Below are 24,949 nucleotides of genomic sequence, written 5' to 3'. Positions count from 1 at the left end.
GTATTGATTCGCATTTCCATGGGGATGAGTCGCAGAGGGCGACAAACATGCGACCGAATTTCCGGGTGAATCCACGGCCAGCAGTCCACGTGCGACTTGTTTACAATCATATTTCTTGATCGTAATCATGAGAAAATTGAAGTATCATGAACAGAAATTGCTGAAGAAGGTTGACTTTATATCATGGGAAGTTGATAACAACCTACATGAAGTAAAAATTATGCGGCGTTACCACATTCAAAAGAGGGAAGATTACACAAAGTAGGTGCAGAATTTTTATGTGGTCCCATTTGTTTCTTTTCACGTAGGGTAATCGGATGAGTGATAAAGTGAGTGTACATGAACTTGCGATGGAAACGTTTGTAAACTCATGTAATTTATTCATTGTTCAAAGTGTGAGTGTCTTATACAAAGAATTCAGAGTGGCAGTGTGGCCATTGACAAAAATGAATTGTCATGGGATGTGACAGAATTTTCTTTTTCATTTGCTTGTCTACTTGTACTTGTAGACCACTCTAGGCGACACCGCAATACTTACCCGTGTTAAAGGGGAAGTTCACCCTGGCAAAAAGTTTATTGTAAAAATAGCAGAAAAAATAATAAAAAATATTGACGAAGGTTTGAGAAAAATTCATCAAATAATTAAAAAGTTATTAGAATTTCAATTATTTGATTTGTGACGTCATATGCGAGCAGCATGCAGCATTCCTACATGGCGAATGGTAAAAAATCAATGAAATGTCATTTTCTCAGAAAATTGAAAATGGTGTTTACTGTACCTTTTGTATATCAATAGACAAATCATTTCACACCCGATCATGAATAGAAAACAAAATTAAGTCACCAGCAACCATATAAAATTTGAAATTCATGCATTTTATATTACATAACACACGGGGCAGCTGCTCGTTTATGACGTCACAAATCCAAAACTTTGAACTCTAATAACTTTCTTATTCTTTAACGGATTTTCCTCAAACCTTCACCAATATTTTTTACTATTTTTTCTGCTATTTTTACAACAAAGTTTTCTTCAGGGTGGACTTCCCCTTTAAGAAACTGAGACTCCACTCACGCGCATTTGGGCAGCCCTAGCTTAGAACTAAGCTTTCTTTCCGTAAAAAATCTTTATTCTTATGATTCAATAAATGTTAATGAATATATAATTACTCTTAAATCGGTACTCACCGGTTCTTTTCTTGAATTTTCTGCCAAATTCCCACGCTTCTGGCTTCAATTCTGCGATGGATTCTGTTGCCATAGACAGCTACACATGCAACTCTATTTATAAATGGAGCGCCCCTTACGAGAGTTGTTAATGCCGCGGAAAAATTGTTAGGCATTTTGGCCTGTGGTCAAGGCGTTCTTTTGTTCTATTTTTTTTATAGGTATGAGATCGAAATCACAGCGACTATTCACACTGTTCCATAATGATTCCGAAAGGAGGTGCAGCGGGGACATCCCGATAGACCGCGGGTCCGATAGTCCGCGGGTCCGATAGACCGCGGGTCCGATAGACCGCGGGTCCGATAGACCGCGGGTCCGTTAGACCGCGGGTCCGATAGACCGCGGGTCCGATAGTCCGCAGCTGTGCGTGTAAAATTATGATCAGATATATCAAATGTCATCGAGAGGTCCAAAGGTGAAATGATACGAGACCATGGGGTTCTATCAGGTGCGGATCCATGGGGGCAAGGGGGAACTGCCTCACCAATCCCCCCCCCTCGCTCAAAAAAAGAGGGGAGAGGGAAAAGGAGAGAATAAAAAGAGAGAGGAAGATGGGAAAAGAAGATAATAGAAAAGAGAGTAAGAGGGGGAAAGGAAAGACAAAGACAAAAGGAGAAGAACAGGGGGAAAGAAGAGAAAAAAGAGAGGAGAGAAAAGGAAGAGAAAAAAGAAAGCTAGGAGAAAGGAAAAGGAGGAAAAAAAGGAAGGAGAATATTTAAATGGAGAGGAAGATGGGAAGAAAGATAAGAAAAAAGAGAGATAGAGGAAGAGGGGAAAAGAAGAGAATAAAAATAGAGAGAGTGGAAGGGGGAGGGAGAGAAGAAAAAAAAATAAAAGAGGAAAAAGGGGAAAGGAAAGAAAAAGAAAGAGGGATAAGTAATGGAGGAAAGAGAAAAAAAGAGGAAGAGGGAAAAGAAAGAAAAGAAAGGAAAAGAAAAGAAGAAGAAAAAATAGGAAGAGAATACATGTAATATTAAAAAGAGAGAAAGATGGGAAGAAAAATAAGAAAAGGAGAGATGGAAATGAATGTCGAATGTCCCATTGGGGGATTTGAAATATCATCTTTTTAGGTTGGAATATATCAAAAATTTTCAGTTTAATCGTTGAAATATGTATCGTCTTGATGACTAACTTTTCGACCAGTCCATAATATTTAACATTTCTGCTCGCGCTTCGCGCTCACGGTAATTATCTAGTAACATACGCGTCCTGTTCAGGTTCTCAAACATTGCCCAGAATGTTAAATTTTCAGGAAAATATACATGAAATTTAATTTTTAGCTTGCATATGGCGTATGAGATTATAACACATTCATGTTGCTTATAAAGTAAATCTAGGAAAGGACTGTTAGGACATGGGCGTTTGTCCCCCCCCCAACAAAAAAGAGAGAATCAAGGCTAAGAAAAAAATAGAGAGAAAAGGAAAGGGATTAGGATGAAATATACTATTATTTTCCAAATATTATGTCAAAATCTATCACAACCTTGTATTTTTGTAATAAAAGTGTCAACATATCTGCTTGCTCACTTCGCTCATTGCCAACTTCTTATTAATTTTATGCGATACGCCATATCGAGCCCCCTCGAAATTGTTGGCTCATTACGGCACTTGGACAAATCACCTTTGAGCGGCCGATCGGGGAAAATATGGGTGAAAAAAATGGCCCCTCCCCCTATTGGCGAAAGCTGGGTCCGCCCCTAACTTAGGCTTTTAGGATAAAATACAGGAAAATTCTAAAAAAAAAAATCAGATCGCGCTTCGCGTTCTCATTATTTATTTAGGCCTTGTGAGATACCTCAATGTGTTTGCAAGAATGAAATCTCAGATTTTCTTTAACGTCTACCCCCCCTATTTCATTTATTTTTTATCTTGGTGCCCTCGCCCCCCCCCCCCTGCACCCATGCTGAATAAATACGCCACTGATGAGGATAATTAGTCGAGATTGCATATTTCCTAGAGGTTATCATTGATAATATTGAAGGGTATACTAAAACAACAGTACAGAAACTACAGCTCCCGTTCACAATATTCTAATAGGGCCTACTCTGGTGAGAAGTTAAACCAAATTGAACCCCCCCCCATCACTCGTGCTTCGCGCTCCCATTGATATTACATCATGGGCGGAAATCCCAGGGGGGAAGTGTCCCACCTACTCAAAATTGTAGGGGAGACACAATATCAAATGTCCCCCTACTATTTTGGTCTTTGATAATCATAGAAATACATCATTCTAAATCGAAATAAAACATGTATTTTGGGACGAGATGACCTTACTTTGGCGATGATAACCTTTTTCCCCGCCCCTTGTCACCATAGGCGGATCCAGGGGGCCGAGCCCCCCCTCTTGGCGGAGCAAAAAAAGAAAAAAAAGGAAAGAAAGAAGGGGAAAAGGAGGAAAAAGAGAGGAGAAAAGGAAGAAAAGGACGACGAAGGCATAAAATAAGATGAGGGGAAGAATTGGAAAATAAAAAGAATCTTTCGTGCAACTATATAAAACTTTCGCTCTCGCTTCGCGCTCACATTGCCTATTAGGTGATTTACATATCTTGTTCAATACGGAGTTCGAATATCAAGTTTGGAAGTCAATATACAACTCATATTTCACCTCGGAAATCGAACTTTCATTATTTTGTGTAATTTACAATTGGTTTTTAAAAAGTGCTCTGTAAAAATGTCAATTTTATGGTTTGAATGTGAACATTTGCTGCTTGCGCTACGCGCTCGCAAATTTTGATTTATCAGGTACCTATATTTTCGTGTAATCCATAAAGTTCAAAATATCCCTTTTCTGGTCTGATTGTTAAGGTGCATCAGCTAGAGCGCTGCACGCTCGCATTTTGATTGGTGAGTTATATAAATGTTTCAATATTGTTTATACAACAAACTACTTAAAATCCCCTTTTCATGACAGTTTATCAAAAATTATAGCTCGCGACTTGCGCTCGCATTAATGGTTAAAAATATATAAACTGATGCATCCTATTCATAATCACAAAAGTGAAATGTCCAGTTTTATGCCATGATATCATCAGATTTCGCGCCCTCATTAGGCATTAATAAATATGATATCAATTTAATAATTAAATTGTCCCTTTAGGCTTTGTTTCATCTCGCGCTTATCAAGATGAATAGGAAGATAGTCATCATTTTCATATGATGGCATGTCGTAAGGATGTCCCGGTCATATGTCAAAACTCAAAGTAATAATAATATCAGCTCTTTTTTAAGTGCGATCCATCCACCTTACAATTTTTCAACAAAGTGCTAGAAATATAAAGCTGAAATTGACTCTTTTTTTCAGATCGGACTATCAAAGTTTCATGATCTTCATGATTAAAGTTGTATTTAGAATGCCTAGATTCTAGGTCTAAATATGAAACACGCTCGCGCATGTTTATTCAGATACCCAACTTGTTCTCTAATTTAAATCATTATCTAGTTTCAGATCACAATATCAAAAATTTTCTGCTCGCGCTTTGTGCTCGCATTATTAATGTAGGAAGACGCCATATTACTCATCCTTTTGATGATTTACAAAACATGAACAGAGTGGCCCACTTTTAGGTCTAAATCTCGATTTTTTTACAGCTCGCGCTTCGCTCTCGCATTTTTTGATTGTTAAATGCTACTTTAACAGGTATCCTTTTCATCAGTTCATTTCCCCTCGCGCTTTGCGTTCGTAGTAATTATTAAGTTGCATACATGTCTTTTTCAGGATAACAAACATCCCCTACAGAAATTTAAGCGTGCCGCTTGCTAGTAACTAGCATGCGACTAGCAGGGCACTCGCTTAATAAGCGAGTGCATGCTAGCGAACAGTCCCTGCTCGCTAAAAGATCGCTTAACTATTAGTCTGCACGCATATTACACGCTTACTAAGCTAGCCGCATGCCAGTTACCAGCATATATGCCGCAAGCCAGTTACCAGCATCCCCAGCATATGCCGCAAGCTTGAAAATTTCTGTGGGGGATTGCCCAGAATCAGTTCAAATTTTAGGAAAAAATACATAAAATTTCCCCCAAAAACTAGTTCGCGCTTCGCATCATATAAATGAGGATTATGATATTATGTATTAATTCATAAGAATAAAGCCAAGAAGTGACTAATGAGGACTACCCCTTCAAAGAAACAAACAAAAATCCTCTTCGATATTATGTATTAATTTATAAGAATAAAGCCAAGAAGTGACTAATGAGGACTACCCCTTCAAAGAAACAAACAAAAATTATGTCCCCCCCCCCCCTATTGGCGAAGGCTGGAACGGCCCCTGTGTCTCACATACCTTTTGGTATTTATGTATTCATGTTTTTTTTTCAAGAACACATTAAAAAGTGGTCTTAATTGTTTTTTTATTTGATTATAAGATAATTTAAGTTAGCCTGGCCGGGAGGGAGTGGGCGCCATTTTTCGAAAAGTACACATGGGCGCGAAACATCAGGTCAAATTTGCCCCCCCCCCTCCCTCCCCTTGAAATCTTGGATCCGCGCCTGGGTTCTATAACAATTACCCAATTAGGGCAATCACCCCTTGACAACTACTTGAAGGAAAATATTATCCCCATATTTTTTACCGCCGGGGACTGTTACCCCCCCCCCCCCCCCCCGGAAATTTACTCTCCAGACAATTACCCCAGATAATTATGAAAATAATACTAGTAATTGTGAAAATGCCTTAACGTGACGACATGGCGTGGTACTTTATCTTACCATGTCTTAATTAATCATTGGCGGCCGAAGGCAAAACATTTAGGGGGATCCACCTGAAACTTTGGGATGGACACAGGTAAAAAATTGACAAGCAAATCAACCAAAATTTTAGGAGGGACCACCAAAATATTTTGACAAGGAAAAAAAGAAGGTTATCAACCAAAATTAGGGGGGGGTAAAAATATTCTAGGGTGGTCTAACTCAATTTAGGGGGGGGGGGGCGTATAAAAGAAATTGACGACCAAAAAAAGGTTCTCAACTAAAAATTTAGGGGGGACCGTCCTCCCACCTAAAATTTAGGGGGAAAGCCCTCCTCCCTTCCCGCTTCCGCCGCCTATTAAAGTAATTAATAAGCTTATTATTTCGACATAGCGATATATTCTATCTTGTCAAGTCGATATGTCCACATGGCGAGATATGAAGTGTACAAGTCCCGCCAAGAATCCCGATATATCGCCATGTTGACATGTAACATATTTAAGTCGACTTGGCAAGATACAATATCTCGCCATGTTGACATATTATGTCTTTTTATAAGTGGACTGACTTCGCAGGATAACGTATCTCGCCATGCGGACATAATAAGCTTATTTAGTCGACATGGCAAAATAAAGTATCTCGCCATGTCGTCAAGTCGATGTCATTTTAGAGGCTCCGTGTGGCGTCAAGAGGGCATATTTCGGGGGGGGGGGGTAACAATCCCCGACGATAAAAATATGGAGATAATATTTTCCTTGAAGTAGATGTCAGGGGGCGATTTGTCCTGTGGGTCATCGTTATAGAACCCCATGGACTCGTAACAATGACCTTTTGACCTCTTGATGACATGGATTTCACTATGTTGTCCTGATCATAATTTTACACACACTGCGGTCTATCGGACCCGCGGTCTATCGGGCCCGCGGTCTATCGGACCCGCGGTCTATCGGACCCGCGGTCTAACGGACCCGCGGTCTATCGGACCCGCGGTCTATCGGGCTGTAACCGGTGCAGCACCCCCCACCCACATGGGCGCAAATCCCAGGGGGACACTTCCCCCTAACCCAAAATAGTAGGGGCACATTATCAAATGTCCCCCTACTATTTTTGTTCTTTTATATATGATGGAAAGAAATAGGCCTACATCATTTAAATCGAAGTAAAACATGTATTTTGGACGAGACGACCTTCTTTTGGGGGTGATAAACCTTCCTTTTTGTTTTTTTTTGTTAGTTTGTTTTTTTTTTTGCCTGTTTTCCAGCCCCTGGTCCCCTACCTTAGATTTCCACCCTTGCCTCCCACTACTCTTGATATTGTTTGCGAATCTGTTTTGTAAATTAAAGGGGAATTTCACCCTGATAAAAAGATGATGAAAATATGAGAAAAATCATTTCAAAATATCGATGAAGGTGTTATTTGACAAAAAATGGAGTTGATAGAATTTAGAATGCTTGATTTATTGTGACGTCTATAACGAGCAGTTGCTCTATCCTAAATATAAAATGCCCAAATTTCCCATTTTTAATGGTCCGTAACGACCCACTTTTTTCTTTTTGATAACAAGTATGAATTGATATAGGCCTACTAAAATGTACCATAAAAATCATTATCATGTATTTCTTGACATTTCATTTACTTTTTTACCATAATAATAGCTGCTTGCAAAGGCCTACGCCGTCACAAAAAAACCCGGGGGGCCGGGGGGGGGGCACTTACATTGACGAGTGGATACCATGCGCGACCAAAAAAAAACGTAAAAAGGATGTCCTTTTCACGATAGGGCACGTTACCTACGTAACGTGATAAGGGTGTCAAAAACACAAAAATAACGAAAAAAGGGTATCTATTAATTCGCTAGGAAAACCGTCGTGTTTAGGGTCTAATTTGCGGGGATGATAAAACAAAATCAAAATGTTTTATAAAGGATGTCCTTTTTGCTCCAACACTTCGTGTTTAGAGTCCGATTTGCGCGAGGTGTAGAAGGTGGGGTCGTACTAAACCAAATAAGGTAAAGCCGACGACCGAAGGACGTACCCGTAACAATAAAACATTCCTGTACTTGTTTAGGGGTTCATTTCAGGGAATATTTGCCAAGAGTATCGTTTTGTTTCCAATACTTGTTAAGGGTAGGGTTTCACACGCCAATACTTGTTAAGGGGTGCATTTTCAGAATATGGAAATTACGTGTTTAGGGTGCTTTTCGAGACCCCATGGTCGCGCATGGTATCCACTCGTGAATGGAAGTGGCCCCCCCCCGGGCAAAAAAAATCTTACCTTTGAAAAAGATTGGTGGGGGATGGATTTTCCTCGAACGCATACCAATTTTTTTTCTGCTATTTTCATAATAAACTTTAAATGAATTCAACTTTGCACTACTTAATTTTTTCAAAGACAAAATAACAAAATTACATCTCGTCATCATCATCATCACCACTATCATTAGCATCACCATCATCATCACCACAACCGTCACCACAACCATCATCATCACCAAGATAATTTTCATCATCGTCATTGCCATCATCATCTTTTTTTTTTCTTTATTTTTTCCCCATCCCTTCTTCTTTTTTTTTTCTTCTAATATTCCTCCTTTTTTTAGAGCGGCACACCGTCATGCTCCCTCACTGATTATCCGCCTCTATATGCTTGGTGTTGTATAAATTGGCGGATACCTGAATGAAATACTGAAGAGAAAATAAGGAAAGGGAAAAAGTAAGAAGAAAAAGAAGATGAGGAGAAGAAAAAAAGAAAGCCAAACAAATGAAACAAAACAATGTCAAAATTTCGTAATAAAGTCTTCTACATGTACGTCAGTTTAATAATGATGTTTTCATTGAAATGAGAACAAAAAAAGAATTGAAACCATAGGCGGCGGAAGCGGGGACGTTCCCCCCTAAATTTGTTGTTGACCTTTTTTTTTTGCTTGTCAATTTATTTTCCTACGTCCCCCCTAAAATGTTTGGGTTGAGAGCCTTTTTTTTTGCTTGTCAAAATTTTTTAGGTTGTCCCCTCCTAAAATTTGGGGCTTCCGCCGCCAATGATTGAAACAGGACTACATTATAATATAGTGTAAAGAAATAGAGGGAAGCTCCGAGACAATAAAAAGGTTGAAAAAGAAAAAAATGTGAAAACACAAAGCTCTCACAACATGAGCATAATAACAAATAATAACAAATAAGCGAGGACAAGTAGCTGAGGGACCCCCCCCCCCAACTCTCTCTCTCTAGTTATCTATCTATCTATCCGACTCGATTATATAAGAGAAGAATTTACTAATCAAAATATTATGAGCAAAGAGCACGAGCTGATATTTTTTATGAATATTCAAAACTGATAGAGAGACGCAATCGAATTATTCGATTGCGACAAAATTGATGATCTGAGAATTTATTGTTTTTAGGAATTCATTAAAAGCATAAAGTTGATCAGCATTAAAATATGGCAGGCGCAACGCATGAGCTAAAGCTTTATAGGCATACACCGATAAAAAATTTTAAGTATTTTTGGTAATCATGAAAAAAATTGATATTTCATGAAAGAAAGCTCAAATCCCGAGGAGGAATATTCTTATGAATTGACTTTAAAAAAAACTGTGGTAAGCCCCATTTAATATTTGATTATAAGTCGAATAAAACAGTAAAAGCTGACAAACGTTCGCGTGATATTTGGCAACCTCCCCCCCAAAAAAAAAAAAAAATAAATAAATAAAAAATAAAAAAAAGTTTTTAACTATAATAATGATCGAAGGTAATTTTGTCTCGCGTAGAACTGGACAAATGAAAAAAATGAAGGTAATTTTGACCCACGTAAAATTTGGCGAGCCCCCCCCCCAAAAAAAAAAGGAAAAAAGGTTTTAACAAGCAAAAAAAGGCTAAAAAGGAGAAAGAAGAGACAAGAATAATTATGAACGAAATATCCCCATTACAAATAATGCTGTGATCATCATAAGGGAGGGGTCGCATAACTAGTATGAACAACGTATTTAATTCCAAAATATTTACTACAAATCTCAATAGGGGGATCGGGCAGAAATGCTCACCCCCACCCCCACCCCCACCCCCCCCCCCCCCGATCCGCCACTGATTCCAATCAATAATGACATTTATCTGCAATACTGATACTTTGGAATCAAGATACTGAAGATTGATACGCTTTACATAAATTATGAACTTCTGACAAAAAGATAATCTACCGATCACCTGACCGATCAGCTGACCAGTTCGCGTATCACTTCGGAGTTGATCACTCGTCGCAGCTGTGTGGAACGCTCACCGAAAATCAACAAAAAGGGCCTCAAATGTAAGTTTAATGATAATATATTTTAATTTGAACTACTTAATTAATACTTTTAATGTCTCCCCAACAAAAGAAAGTCATATCACGTAACTCCAATTTGTATTAAGGCGTACATTTACCAAAGTCTTGGGTTGGAAATCAGAACAGCATTGTCTAACCCATATTTTTGGGTAATGTCGCCTATGAGGTCCATACATGTTAATGTTTGGACCTCATTGGTACTAGGAGTGTTGTAGACGTAGTGAAAATTTAAAATACTAGGATTTAAATTTGGTCTTTGTTTTTTAATGGGATCATTTATTTCAATAGTTGATTTATGATTGACTTCAATAAAAGCAGAGGAGGAAGAAGGAGATGGAATTTTCTGTTGTGCTTGTTTTGATTTCTCTCTTTATTACCAATTTGACTGTAAAGCTATTTTTTATAATTCATTTTTTATTGATAACAAAATTATACAACAGCAATAAAAAAATAATTACATGGAATATCACTCATGGCATTAGAATATGAACAAAAATTTAATTAAAAAAAGGAAAAAGGAATAAAGGAGCGACATGAATGTACATGACAGTGTTATTCTCTGATGTAATTCATGTCGCTCCATTATTCCTTTTTCTTTATAAAGATAACCATGAACATTCACAGCAAAGTACATGTACAGCTCAAATCTTCATTTGCGGAAATGAAGAGTTAGATTACCTTGCTTTTCGGCTATCCTATACTATACTCTGTTTCTCTATTAACATTCAAATGAAGTTTAAAAGCTTGGTAGGTAGGAGAGTTATTTTGGAATTTACAAATATGAATAAAATATTTCAATGAAACAAAAATATAAGTTACATATCTATCGTCTTTGAATCCAAACATTCTTTCAAAGAGTGTAAATTTAATGTTATGCATTTTCATATTTATAGATTTAATCACTTCATTCCAAAGAGGTTGAATGTGGGAGCATTCCATAAACAAATGTACAAATGTTTCTGGTTTGCTTTTACAAAATTTGCAATTTGCAGAGTCCTTTCTTTTAATCTTATTTAAAAAGGGCAATTGCTCTATGAAAGAATTTAAAATAAAAAGAATTGAAATGGGTATTGATTGAACATTTACAATTTTTCAGATGAATTTCTTTCCAATTCAAAAGTACATCTTTACAGAGAGCATTCCAGTTTGATAAGGAATTTCAGAGATACAGTCCTTCAACATCGTATTATACACATATTTAGGAACCTTGGATTTTTGCATTTATATAAGCATCTGTTTGGATTTGATCCTATCAAAAATATCATGCTGGTTGAAATCAGAGCTAACAAGCCAGCCTTCTACGATATTTTTCATTAAAAATTTATAAAAAGCCATTTTTTGGAGGGGCAGGGTTATGAAAAAGATGATTTAAGCAAAAAAAGGAAGACAATTTAACAAAGAAAAAGATTGATGAATTTCAGAATAAATCTTTTGTACAACAGTATTTGTTTTTTGATTTGGAAAATAAAGTTGTGGGGCAAAATTATTTATTGAAGCGACTGTTGCCATAAATACTAAGAGAAGAAGAGGACAATACAGGTATCCAAAAGGGAAAAGTGCTTGTATAGCCAGTAATGGTTTTAGCAGTTATGGTATGTGGAGGATATGAACTGAATATAGGTTTTATTTTTAGTTTCATTTTGTTGAATAAATTTTGTGATTTTGTTTGAAAAATCATTTTGATCCGAATCAAAACAAATGCCAATTTTTTTTTTTTCAAATCAATTCGCAATCTAGACAGAAAAAGTTTCAATCTCTGCACATTAGTTGTTTCACTGAACTATGTTGGTTGTGGGGATGATAGTTAAACGTTAGATATTGTTAAATAAATTCAATTACATGTAACTTCATTTACGAATTATTTTCCAAATGTAAAAAAAAATATCAAAATATGTATATTCATGACATAAACAGCTGAAATAAATCAAATGCCAGTGTCAAATATAAAGCATAGCAAATAAAGATTATAAGTAAAGAATAAATTCCCAGAAGCAATGGTTATTCCTGTCCATTCTCAATCAAGCATGGCTAGGTTGCAGTCTTTTTAGCTTTCTAATCCGTAGAATATGCGAGGTACTTGAAAAATAAAATTTCAGATTTTCAAAACAAATAAGGTCATGCGTCATGAGCTCGCCCCCCCCCCCCCAAAGGGTGGTGCTGTTACACATTTTCGCTTCGTGCTATAGTAATTCTTAATTATTTTCAAAACCATAAAGGCTATTCCAACAAATTTAGTATCATTTTAAAGCTGAATTAATAATGCAACAGCCTGGAAAGTTTCATTGCTGTAGACTTTATAGAACTTGAGTTAAAGCTCTCAAAAGTCAGGACACGAGAGGTGATGAGGGGTGGTGCTGGAAGCGGCACTGCCTGTACAAAGTCAATGGGAAAACAAAATTTTTGGTGCAATTTTTGGGAAAGCATCAATATTTTTGTCAAAACTCGGCCTAAACCTACAAACTTGGTATCAAATTAAAGCTAACATACATGTACTCTACTTTACTGTCTGATGATTGAAAAGTATGTTTTTCCATGTCATAGACCTGTGTGATTAAGTTGAAACATAAAAATCTGATAAATTTGCAATGTCTTACATGTAATTTTGACATTTTTTTCCAGATTGACACATATTTGAATGACAGTTATTGTTAGCACTAAACTTGCATCAATTAAAAAAAAACACTTCCTACAATTCTGAGGGGATGAAAATACTGCTCAGTATTAAGGCAAATCATCCAAATTATTAACTGACAAAGGTCAATGACCTTCAAACATCCAGAAAATGTGTTATGAATTTTAGAAAGTTTAGCATTATTTTCTTAAAAGCACCAAGTTTGTACATCTTCACTGATGTCTTATTACACATTCACACATACATATTTTACTAAATACACACACTGACATTAAACAATAAGTGTCTGTGTGAAATGGTCAAATGGACATAACCTACCTCAAATGCTATCATACCAAAGGACTGCATACTATATTTTGGCTTTGAACTCATCAAAACCCGCCATGGCTTTAAACTATCAAACACAGACTATGTGGATATAATGCGTGCAATTGCACTTTAGAAACTTCTTTCATGAAGCTGCAGTAGTCATATAAATTTATGTATGTTTGTACATACAGCATCTGCAAACTTGTTTCAGTCTTTACTCCTGAACCTATAGACATTGTCTCTTGCATGTCATCATCACTTGGCAGATCATTGTAATAAGAGCCTCGGTATTAAGCAAATTGTGTAACTTACATTTCAATTGTTACTTTTCCTTTGAATTGTTTATGTACCTACATGTACCTTCAATTCATTTTAAAATGTTAATAACTTATAAATTCTGATGTACAAGTCAAAGAAAACCCAACAAATGTTGGTATTGCAAGCATTATAACACCTGATATATAGTATATGATTCCTGAAACGCATGATTTTTTTTGGCTAAAGTCAGGGTCAATTTTCAGATCATTAATTGAACATGAACCCTACACAATTATATATTGTTAGAAAGGTCTGAATGTGTTCTGTCATAATATAGCATTATTTTTGTCATAGGGGTACTACACAAAATTTTATGACAAAAACCATGAGATTAAAAAAAATATCAGAATTTCCCTATTCAAGTCCATGTAAAACTGTTGCCTTACACCTAATGCTATTTTTGAGTGCAGATTTGGATTCCTTGTGCAATTTCCTTTCAGAAAATGTATACTTTTGCTATCATAGGGTGTATACTTTGTCAGATAAATGTTTTTAAAGTTGAAAGTGCGTTGGGAAAGCAAAAATTACCATGTAACGCAAAAGGGGGCGACCTCATGACGCATGACCATAAACATCTGGAATAAAAACAAAATCAAAGGCTATTTCACTCCAGTAAGATTAGAATGTTAGATAATATTAAGTAGAGGTCTCCATGTACATACATTATTCATCCTTGGCTCTACCACATCTGAAAGGCAAATTCTGGTAATTCACTAAGCCTTGAAGTTAATAAAGTGCCCTGTCAAAATATCAAATAACCCCACTACCCCCCCCAAAAAAAAATAACCAAAAAGTATTTACCTCTATTTCATATATGCGCTTGGCCCTCGCTGCTGAACCAAAATTGTTCCTGTATTAACCCCATTCTCAATATCACACATTCCTATAAAGATGGAGATAAAATTTGCCTAACCTCTTTCACAGAAAGTGTATGGTCGACACCCTTCTTTGCAGAGTTGGTTTGGGGGCTTTGGTTGTTGTATTTTTTTTTTTTTTGAGGGGACGTTGTCATTAGGGAGGACTATCTGTGATGACCTCGCTCATATTTCTGTTGGCCCTTGACCACTGCAGAAATTTCAACCTTTGCCCTAGGGTAATGTATTGCTAAGGTAGCATGTTTATGTATTACAGTAAACTTCTTGTTATCTAAATCGCCACATTCTAACATACAAACTCTTTACTTTGCAGGTATAACAAATTAAGCCGTCATGTCAGAACCTTAGCCAATAAGATCAAGCAGCTTGACAGCAAGGATCCATTTAGGAATCAATGCACAAATCAGATCTTAAACAAGTTGTAAGTCACCTTCCTACATGTATTCTTTTTGCTAACTTTTTATGATATTTATCAGGTGATAATATTGATTTATTAGCAGATAAGCACAAACAGGCTGAAATTTATTAAAGAATAGTGTTTTATGATACATCATCATAATACTTGTGGAAAGATAGACTTTGCAGTTGAGCATTATTAGTATTTAAAAGCAATGTCATTGAAACATTACTAATTTATGTTTATTGTACCGATATATAAATTGCTTGTATATTGAGGTTTTGTATCACACTCATTGTTTACATGTAGCTGAATTTCACTGATTACAATTTTTCTAATCACTTGTGCATAATGTAAAGGTACAACATTGGAATCATAGCAACCAAACAGAATTTAGCCCTCTGTGATAATGTGAGTGCATCATCATTCTGTAGAAGAAGGCTTCCTGTTGTCATGGTCAAGTTAAAGATGGCAGAGAAGGTGGAGTCAGCAGTCAAGTTTGTTCAGCATGGCCGTATCCTTTACAATAAAGTTTGCTAAATAGATTTTCTTATTGATTTTCAAGCAAGTGCACTTTTGTCTAGATTTGGTGGTTCTGACTAACAAATGTAAAGGGCAGCAACACTTTGCATTAATAGATATTAATTCTATTAGAAAATGAGTAATGTTGATTGATAATAAAACTTGTGTTGTAAAGTTCAGGTTCTGTAGACAGGTGCCCTTTCATTTTTCTTTCATTTTCTGTATTAATGCCATTTCTTAATTTGTATTGAGATCATTTTGATGTGTTCACTGTGTAGAATTGGAAAATAACCTTTTTTCAGTCTGTTTCCTTGACCTTAATTCTTCAGATGTGAGAGTCGGTCCAGAATTAGTCTTGGATCCAGCTTTTCTTGTTACGAGGTACAAATTTCAATTTTGTATTCAAAGTCTCATTGTACATTTTTGTTGCTATCTTACTCTGTCATGATAGCACCGATATATTGGAGTATACAATGTCAATTTTCTTTGTGCATCTTTATGTACTACAGTGCAATGTGCAATGAAAAGTTGTCATGTGATGTGTTTTGACTAATTGCGATATTTGAAATAATACACCTATTTTATCAAGCATTTTATCTCACATACAGTAGACTTTGTATAAAGTCGACCTTCCATAAAGAATAATTGCATAACTCGAAGCATTTTATCAGAACATAAAAAAAAATTAAGTCACTCTGATATGACAATATGCAATACTTGTCTTATATCTTCAAAGTCAAATTTTGTCTAAACTTTAACAGATTTCAGTGGTGCAAAGACGATTGACTTAGGCAGATTCCTATTTACTAATATTATTGATGTTAATATGTTAATGTTATCACTCTATGAACAAGTCTCATGTTTCTCTTTGTCTATATCTTGTTTGTTTATTCAGATCAATGGAAGATTTTGTAACGTGGACTGATACATCAAAGATCAAGAAACACATTGTGGAATACAACGAAGAGGTAATTTGTTTAATACACTGTCAATGCCTTTACGACCCTCAGTAGTACTTCACACAAAATATAAAGTCTATTCCAATTAAAGTTTCAACCCAAGTTATGAAATCATTCAGGGGAAGTGAAGAAACCAGAGCTCCGTAACATAAAAGTTTGCAATTGATCTCTAAATGGCAATGACAAATCATGATCATTGATGCATGTGAATTTTGTTCAAAACATTGACCTGTGCCCCATCTTACAAACAGTTATGATTGATCCAGTCAATCGTAACTCTATGGAAATCCATTAGTGTCATAATTTTTCCACAGGAAATTTGTAAACAAAGGAAAACACCAAATTGTCAAGAAATCATTGACTTAATGGATATTCATTCATATCTAGAAACATGTTTGAACAAACATGCATGTCATATGTTGACTTTGCTGGCTGTCCATAGTTGTGATTGATCGGATCAATCGCAACTAAGATGGGCCCCAGGAATCAGTGCGGTTCTCTCTTATTTGTAATCATATGGCCCTGATTGATACATCTCTTTTCTAAATTTTATGTCCATACTATTAAATCTTTCATATTCAACCTTGATGACTAAACTGATAGCTCACTTATTGACTCCTTAGACTATATTACTGTAACGCCATGGTAGAGTAATTGAAATTAAATAAATAGAAGTTTGAAAATATCACTCCTATGTCTATTGGGCTTTATTGATGATAGGCTTAGTATCCAAGGGCCATATTGAAAATGAGAATAAAGTCTTGTGATAAAAGAGTAAATTATATACCCCCGGTATAGTAGGGCATATAAATAATTGATGGAAAGTGACTTATGGGCCCCTGAATTCAAGATGTCTCTTTGATATAATATTTTATGGCCCTGCTATTTTCCCTTTATTTAAAACTTAATTGAATAATTCCAGTATACAGTAGGGGAAGGCGGGGTAAGTTGTGACAGTTTTGCTTTTTGCATGTTAGAATTGATATGATTAATAATCTTGTCGAAATAAGTACCTTGCCGTGAAATTTAATTTTTCTGAAATATTTTCCACCTATATATAACTTTCTATCCCCACACTGAAAGTCATCGTGACCTTTGAAAAAAATGGTGTCAAATGGCTCAACTTGCCCCATATATGGGGTAAGTTTGAGCCACCTTCTGGGGTAAGTTGAGCCACAAAAACTATGTACAAAATGTATGAGGGGAGAACCAGCATGTCAATTTTTTGCTTAATGTCTTTTCACTTGCAAATTCTCTATAAATACTAACATCCTTTAAAAGGAAAAGAGCAGTCATGTAAATTTGCTCCTTTCAGCTAGCATTTCCATCAATTTTAATGGTTTGTTTGTTTTTTTAAGATACATTACCATAGGAATTACCATGGCTCAACTTGCCCCATGCTGTTTGGCTCAACTTACCCCAGTCTGAACTTAGTGCGATAATTTTATAACCACACATTTATTATGCATCCATCATATAAAAGACTGACAAGAATGAAGATCCATACCTTGACTAATAATGTTGTTATCATGTCTTTATTATATATAGACATGTGTGTTTATGAAGCACTTACCTATTTCACACTCTTTTTTACTTTTTTGGCTGAAATTCATATTTTTCCCTCTAAAAAACTACTTTTTGTTTCAAAGTTGAAAACAATGTTCAACTTACCCCGCCTTCCCCTATATGTAACCTGCCACATATCACCACAAGTTTGATTTCCTTTTCCCAAAACATATTTTTAATTTTTCCTTTTCTTGTTTCAGAGGGATGATTTTGATCTGATGTGAACGATGCTCAGAACAGCTAATGGCTACTCACAGAGGATAATTATTAAGGATGAAGAAAAGGAACACATTTTCGACTGGAGGTTGGCCCAATCGTTGCTCTAGGAGAATGCTGTTGACAGAGATGCCAAGTTCAAATACCCAGATATGCTTGAGATTTTCTATGACTGCATGAGATCTCAGCCATTGTGTGTCATGTATAATTATGGGGATAGGCTGTGATACTCGCATGGCAAATAGATTTGAGCGGGTGAGCAAGATAAATGCAGGAGACTCACACATAATGCATGAGACTTGGCATGTCTGCGTTGGTAGCTATAAAAGTGCTTCCTCTGGATGTATACACTGCTGGACCAATTGGTATGAAAACAGCGGGTGAGAGAGCGCGGTGATATCCAGTCGTAGCGTAGGTTGCTCTTTACGATCTTCGACTTGAACACCTCTAGCGATGTGCTGTTCACTACGACAGGTGGGAGATGGTTCCAAGTCAAAGGGGTACTCACAAAAAATGATTGTTTTAATTTGTAATGTTAGCATTACTTTATATGCCTGCTTCCTCAAGGATGCTGCTGCAGATGATGATAAAAATTCATTCTTGATGCTAGCTGTCATTTGATAAGACTTTATTAAAAAAAGGCCAGAGGATATTTTTGTAATGTGAGCATGACTTTATATGCCTGCCTAGTGACCTGTTCATGTGTTTAACTCTGGTGAGTGAATGACCACAAGTGAGAGTAGCTGAAATTGCAAATTTTTCAATACTTTACTACAAAGTACACAAAAAGATGAAAATAAGTTTTCATAAATATCTAAAAACAGCTAACTTTCAGCCCCCTGCAAACTAGATCCATGTACCCTCTTATTTTTTTACAGATTAAAGAGAGTGATTTCCATGTATATTTTAATCCAATTTTTGACAAATAATAAACTTTGCATTCAGATGTTTGGCACTCTGCATTTTACATTACAAATTTTAATTGTACATCTCGAAAATGGGGGGGGGGGGTTGGGGCATGGGCCGACTGTGCCTCCCCCCTGGATCTGCCAGTGAATCAGCATTAAAATCAATCACTAAGCTTTGACAGGGCCCAGGAGGATGTTTCATAAAGCTGTTGGTAAATTTAGTTAAATGCGATTTAACATACGACTGATGATCCTTATGTCATTGATGTTGATTTAGCACATAAAAAAAGGTCACCAGTCATTTTTAAAGTCGCTGGTTACAGCATTATGGAACACCCACCAGGAACAGCTACTTCTCCAATCTGGTCAAATGTGAGTGAATAGGACTTTAAATATAACTGAGGGTTGGGAGGGGATGTGATCATGTTTGACCTTACTCCTGACAGGAATATGGCGACACAAACTATTTTGTCAATCACTTTTTAACCCGATTTCAATTATTCCAATGAATTCAAATTCACAAGACCAAAGAAATTGAAATTAATTTTTCCTGGGGCCCATTGCATAAAAGTTACTATGATGGTAAATTTGCCATCCAATGGTAACTATAATACACTGATCACCAACCAGTCAAAATCAAGGATTCCAGACAAGTTAATATTGGATATAATGGTAACTTTTATCCAACAGACCCCGATATCCAAATCATTTCATACTTTCTTGTGAGGTATCTATTACAAATACTCCATTTACCTATTACATTTCTCTAGAAGGAAAGTAAATGAATAAAGTACTGTTGGAATGGAAAGTCTACCTGATGAAAATGAATTATAACAATTCATGTTTTAAATTGTGAGAAATAATGATTAACAGGTAAATGGAGTGATTTTATATGGTACTTTACAACGTGCACTTATTTGGTACCATTTGAATAATTTATGCTATGTTACTTTAGTAATAGCACATGTTCTGTAATACACTGTACAAATATGTAATGTTTGATATTGATCATGATTTTGTTTTACAGATTGGGAAGTGGATAATTTTTTATCATTTTCTGTTTTAAAGGATGAACAGTTTGTAATGTGAATTTGTAATCTCCCATGAAATGTAAAAAAGAAAAAAATAATTGAAAGCATGCAATGAAAACATTTTCCTTCATTATACTCAATATTTTTATGTATGTATATTTCTCTTTGGGGGTGGTATTTTTCATCAAACTTTGACATTTTCAACATTTTTTGCATGGAATATTTCTTTAAATGTACTTCCTGTTATGTGTTCGGGGGGTTCACAAAGAGTTAGGTATGACTTAAGTCACACTTAAATGCCAACGCATAAATGAAATGCAATGCCCAGTCTTATTGATCAATCTGACCAATGCTGTCAAGTCTCTTATACCATGCACAACTAGGCATTTAAGTGCGACTAAGTCATACTTAAATCTTTGTGAAACTCCCTCTGTTCCATTTTTTACAGGGAGAATACTGTTCATGGTTACCAAAGATTCAGTATTTGAAAACAATTTGCACACCTAAATTATGAAACTTTCTCTATTTTATCAACTGTAACAATAGAATGCCATTTTAATTCATGAAAAGTAAATAAAGTACATAAGATGATAAAATTCACTTCATTTATATCATTTGCATTATTTAAAAGAGCATTGATCAATGCCGTATAATGAAGAATAGAAGCAAGTTTTATATTCAAGTTCTTTTTTTTTTCAAAAGCAAAACACACACACAAAAAAGCAACTGTTGACACTAATAGAATTTAAAAAAGTTTGTATCAAGTTTTGCTTGAAAATAGTTTGTACTGGTATTATATTATGAAATATTACATTCATATTTATGAAGAAAATTAATTTCACAATCATTAGTAAAGTAGAGAACTCTCCAACATGAAATAACTATTTACCAAATATATTTGATATTTACACTTTTTGGAATGTGAATAAAAGACATGTAAGACATGAAATTGTAAATTGAACTTGAACATTTGTGCACACAGTGAAAAAATACTGAAACGTGTGTGTACATTAACAATTACATTTTTCACATCTGAGCAGGTCAGTTAAAAAAAAGAAATGTACCAAATACTAAATACGGAGTACTTGCATAATATCAAGCTGTTTTAAAATTTTCTTTTGGCTGGAGAAGTATTCCAAATAAGATGTTGATATGTTAATTCTTTATGAAGTAGGATTTGTTTACTTGAAATGTCGACTCAAAGCTGGCATGAATGCCATGATGTCACAGTAATTTTGGGGACTACAATGTACACTATATAAATGGAGGTTAGCCTGCTTATGCCGATTTTCTTGGGAAATTTAACTTAAGCCCATCGCACAGTGTATAAGCCAACTGCAACCAAATTTATGTAACAAATCACGTTTTGAATTATATATCAATTTAAGCATTCAATCATTAAAGTTAAATCAAGATATCTTATTTGTAATAATACTATCAATGTTAACATCAAATTCTGCTTTAATGCAAGCCTTACCCTATGGAAGGTCAAATAAACTTCAAATCATAGAAAATATTGAGATTGCTGACATCACTTTGATTTGGAATTAAATTCACTTTTACTCCTACAGGAAGGCTTGGAATAGACTAGAATTTTTACTTTTGGAACTTTGATCGTCAAGAATTAATTCTAAATTTTTGACCGCGCGACTCACAGAGATTATAGTTTTAAGTCTCGCGCATCTTTTGAGACCAAATTTACGACGCCCAGGTTCTGAAATTACGCAATTTTTCGTGAGTGCATGTCAGACCAAAAATTGTTCCAAAACGTGATTTTGTGTACAAAGTCAATGCAAAGTGAGTTTTCTCATGTTATTCACAAAGATATGATTATTTTTTCTTTAAACAGCTGAAATCCATTGATTAAGCATAATTATGCTTCAAAAATGTTGTGCAATAAATCTAGTGCAAAAACAAAGAAAAACAAAAGGTTGAAAAACAAAGAAATACATAAGAAATTCATAAAACAATGAAATACATAATAAATTGATTCCCAAACCAAATTCTTTTTCAATTGCGATTGTTAAGAAGGCTAAAAAGAATATTTTTACCAAATATTAGCATTCTAGGAGCTTTATTTAGTGAACTTGAGCCAAAAGTATGATTTTTTTATGCATAAATTAGTATAATTAATTCATATCAAATAAAATCTCATTATTTTGGAAAATTTTACCATACAGTCTTGCAGAGTACATCGCACACTACCAAAGTGCAAAGTTTTGCAGCGCTCGCACGATCAGCGGCCAAGATCTCAGATCTCCCCCCCCCCCGGCCACAGAACAGCCAAAAAAGCCCGGCCTAGTTAGGGTTAATACATGCAGGTTAAAATTTATATCATATGGTGATACAAATGTTTCCCGAAAGCGGATCATTAAGTTTTTTTGCATTAAATGATCGTAGGGCGTGTGCTGGGCTTTAGAAGACTTCACCCTAATACTCCCTGGGTATTTTAAAGTTTGTTATTACTGGGGAGGGGCCATTATTCACATATAATGGAAAAGCTGATTTTGTCCATTGGGTTATACACTGTCGTAAAGAGAAATTTCAGTGACATTACATAATCGTAATCTGACACCTGTACGGTAGGTTCGATCTCCATAAATTTGATAAAATGTACAAAAAGGATCAGAAAAAAGTAAAAATATTGAGGTGTCAAGAAGTACAGACAAAAATTTGACAGGGGGCCATAATAACGCCCCCCCCCCCCCCCCCGAATATTACTGTTAATAAAACACATACTTTGCAATAATCTAAGTATGGAGCATAGAAGTTATATGGCCATCCAAGTGTAAATAAAGCAAAGGTAACAATAATCAAAAGCCAATCAAAGTTAGGTGCAGACCAGGGGGGGGTGCAAGTGGGTCATGTTCCCCCAAGTTCTTAGAGGGGAAAAACAAACAAATTGCATGTCAAAATATTTCCCAAACACTCTTTGTATGGTGATAACCATTTTTTTTAGAATTGATTTTTTTTTTAAGTGCCCCCCCCCCTAAAAAATCTGATACGAAACTTTGGGGGAAACTCAACAATGCACCAATTTCTTTGAAAATGCCAGTTTAATCACAATGGAGAGCCGGGAGTCTTTCGTTGAAAATTGGTGGACAGCATCGGGAATCTCTTGACTCTGGACAATGACATGTTTGCAATTGTTCATCCAGTGCAAATCTTCGCATGATCTGCTGTCCCAGTCCACCAACTTTCGACAAAAGCCTCTCTGCAGTCCATTGTGAATTAAATTGCATTTAAAAGGCAATCGATTGTAGAGTTTCCCCCCGTAGTAATGCGAAACTCCCTAGTATCTCCAAAACTCTCATAACCAATCAGTCCTCCTGCACACCGTTTTACTTTGCTTCTGCCTGCTACTGTTGATAAAATGGCTTTCCTCTTGTTCTACCATACTCATTCCGGTGTTGTGAATAGCTTGACGATGATGTACCTTGGGATCTCTGTCTACGGAAACTACCCATCTGTCTCTTGAGGTCTAACACAGTAGCACTGCAATATATTTGGGAGAAAAGTGAACCATTCATGATTTCACCTAAATGTATTTTAGCTCATTTAGTTATGAAGTAGTATTAAGGGGACCAAAAAAATTAAGAGTACCAAACGCTGAACAAACTTCTTCATGGTTGTTTGCATATTATCATCATTATAAACGTCATTAGCAATAGATTTAACCAATTTGTGGAAAATGTCAGAAGATAGTTTTAATATATTTGAGTGGGTATGGACAAGCAACAAAAAAGATGTATTAAAGGGAATAAGCCCAGAAAATAGATAATTTTTGAGGCATGGGCAGCAATACCCCTTTCCTTAAAATTTTAGCTAAGGGTGAGGATCATCTCATTCCCCATCCCCTTCTGAAAAATGTAAAGAATTTGACTTGGCTGAATCTAGGCCAAGTATAATGAATTGAAGTTAATTGGAAAATGGTAATGGGCATGTAGTCAAGAACACTGTTGCATGTAGTTATTGTTGAATATGCCCATTCTCAAGCAATCAAAATCATTGTTTTAAAGTATACGATTGATCACAAATATGACATGGACTGATTTGATCTGGAAGTGATGACCGGTTGTAGTCACCAAACAACGGAATACTGAATTTTGAAATAAATAGTGTTACATATGAGAAATTCACATTTGTACAGGGCCATATTTTATAGAATGTTTTCATCTTGAAAATCTATTGCCAATTTGCACCCATCCCAAGAAATTCAGGATTTATGGAACTTGGAATTGCACAATGTATTTTTTTATTTTTAACATTTTATCAACCAGGACACTGAATCAGACCAAGGGCCCATTTTTTCAACATTTGCAAACTGATAATAATCTATAGGCATTTATATGGCTCCATCTATCTTGAAATATGCTATTCCGAGGCACACAAGAAAAAGAAAGAATGAGTGTCAAAGTGCCAATAACCAATGCTGTTAGAAAAGATAGGACTTCAGTGTAGCATTTCATGAAATAATTTGTCAGATGTTTTCTCTGAGAGTTACCATCATAACGGGCAATTGAAAATTAAAATCATTGAAATTTTTTGAAAGATTATTTTCAAAACTTTTCATGAAACAAAAAACACAAAGTTTTTTTCTTACTTAAGTTGTCTGAGATCTCTGATCATTGACTGTACCACAGTGGTAGACTCTGACTTCTCATTATAGGTATTTAGTGTCTGCACACCTACACTGACCTGAACCTGTGAAAGAAAAGTTTATTTGATATTAAGAATAAAATACATGCCCATATTCTGAAGTCAGGTTTAACTTAACCCATAGTTTAAGTCTGGTCTAAAATAATGTGGAGCCAAAAACCTAAAAGTTCTGCTTAATTTCTATTGTTTATTTCTTATATTTACTATTCTGTTTCCTTTTGCTTTTCTAATGAAGAAAATAATTCAAAATACAGTTGTCATTCCCAAACAATTTTGGCATCATATGAGGTATTGAAAAATAGCTTAAACCAATATATCTGGTTCATT

General features: G+C 35.6%; 1 protein-coding gene across 1 annotated transcript; it reads left to right on the top strand.

Moving 5' to 3' along the window:
* Window positions 1-125: 125 nt before the first annotated feature.
* LOC121429100 (U3 small nucleolar ribonucleoprotein protein IMP3-like) lies at window positions 126-18,413 on the top strand. The gene is made up of 6 exons (XM_041626003.1): window positions 126-261; window positions 14,678-14,785; window positions 15,121-15,275; window positions 15,613-15,664; window positions 16,179-16,251; window positions 18,009-18,413. Exons 1-6 carry the CDS (start codon window positions 128-130, stop codon window positions 18,030-18,032), a joined length of 546 nt encoding a protein of 181 aa, XP_041481937.1. The 5' UTR covers window positions 126-127; the 3' UTR covers window positions 18,033-18,413.
* The last annotated feature ends 6,536 nt before the right edge of the window (window positions 18,414-24,949 follow it).

The sequence above is a fragment of the Lytechinus variegatus genome, chromosome 15 (genome assembly GCF_018143015.1).
Source record: "Lytechinus variegatus isolate NC3 chromosome 15, Lvar_3.0, whole genome shotgun sequence".
Classification (NCBI taxonomy): domain Eukaryota; kingdom Metazoa; phylum Echinodermata; class Echinoidea; order Temnopleuroida; family Toxopneustidae; genus Lytechinus; species Lytechinus variegatus.
The sequence above is the reverse complement of the archived record's forward strand: the minus strand, read 5'-3'. Positions and strand labels throughout refer to the sequence as shown.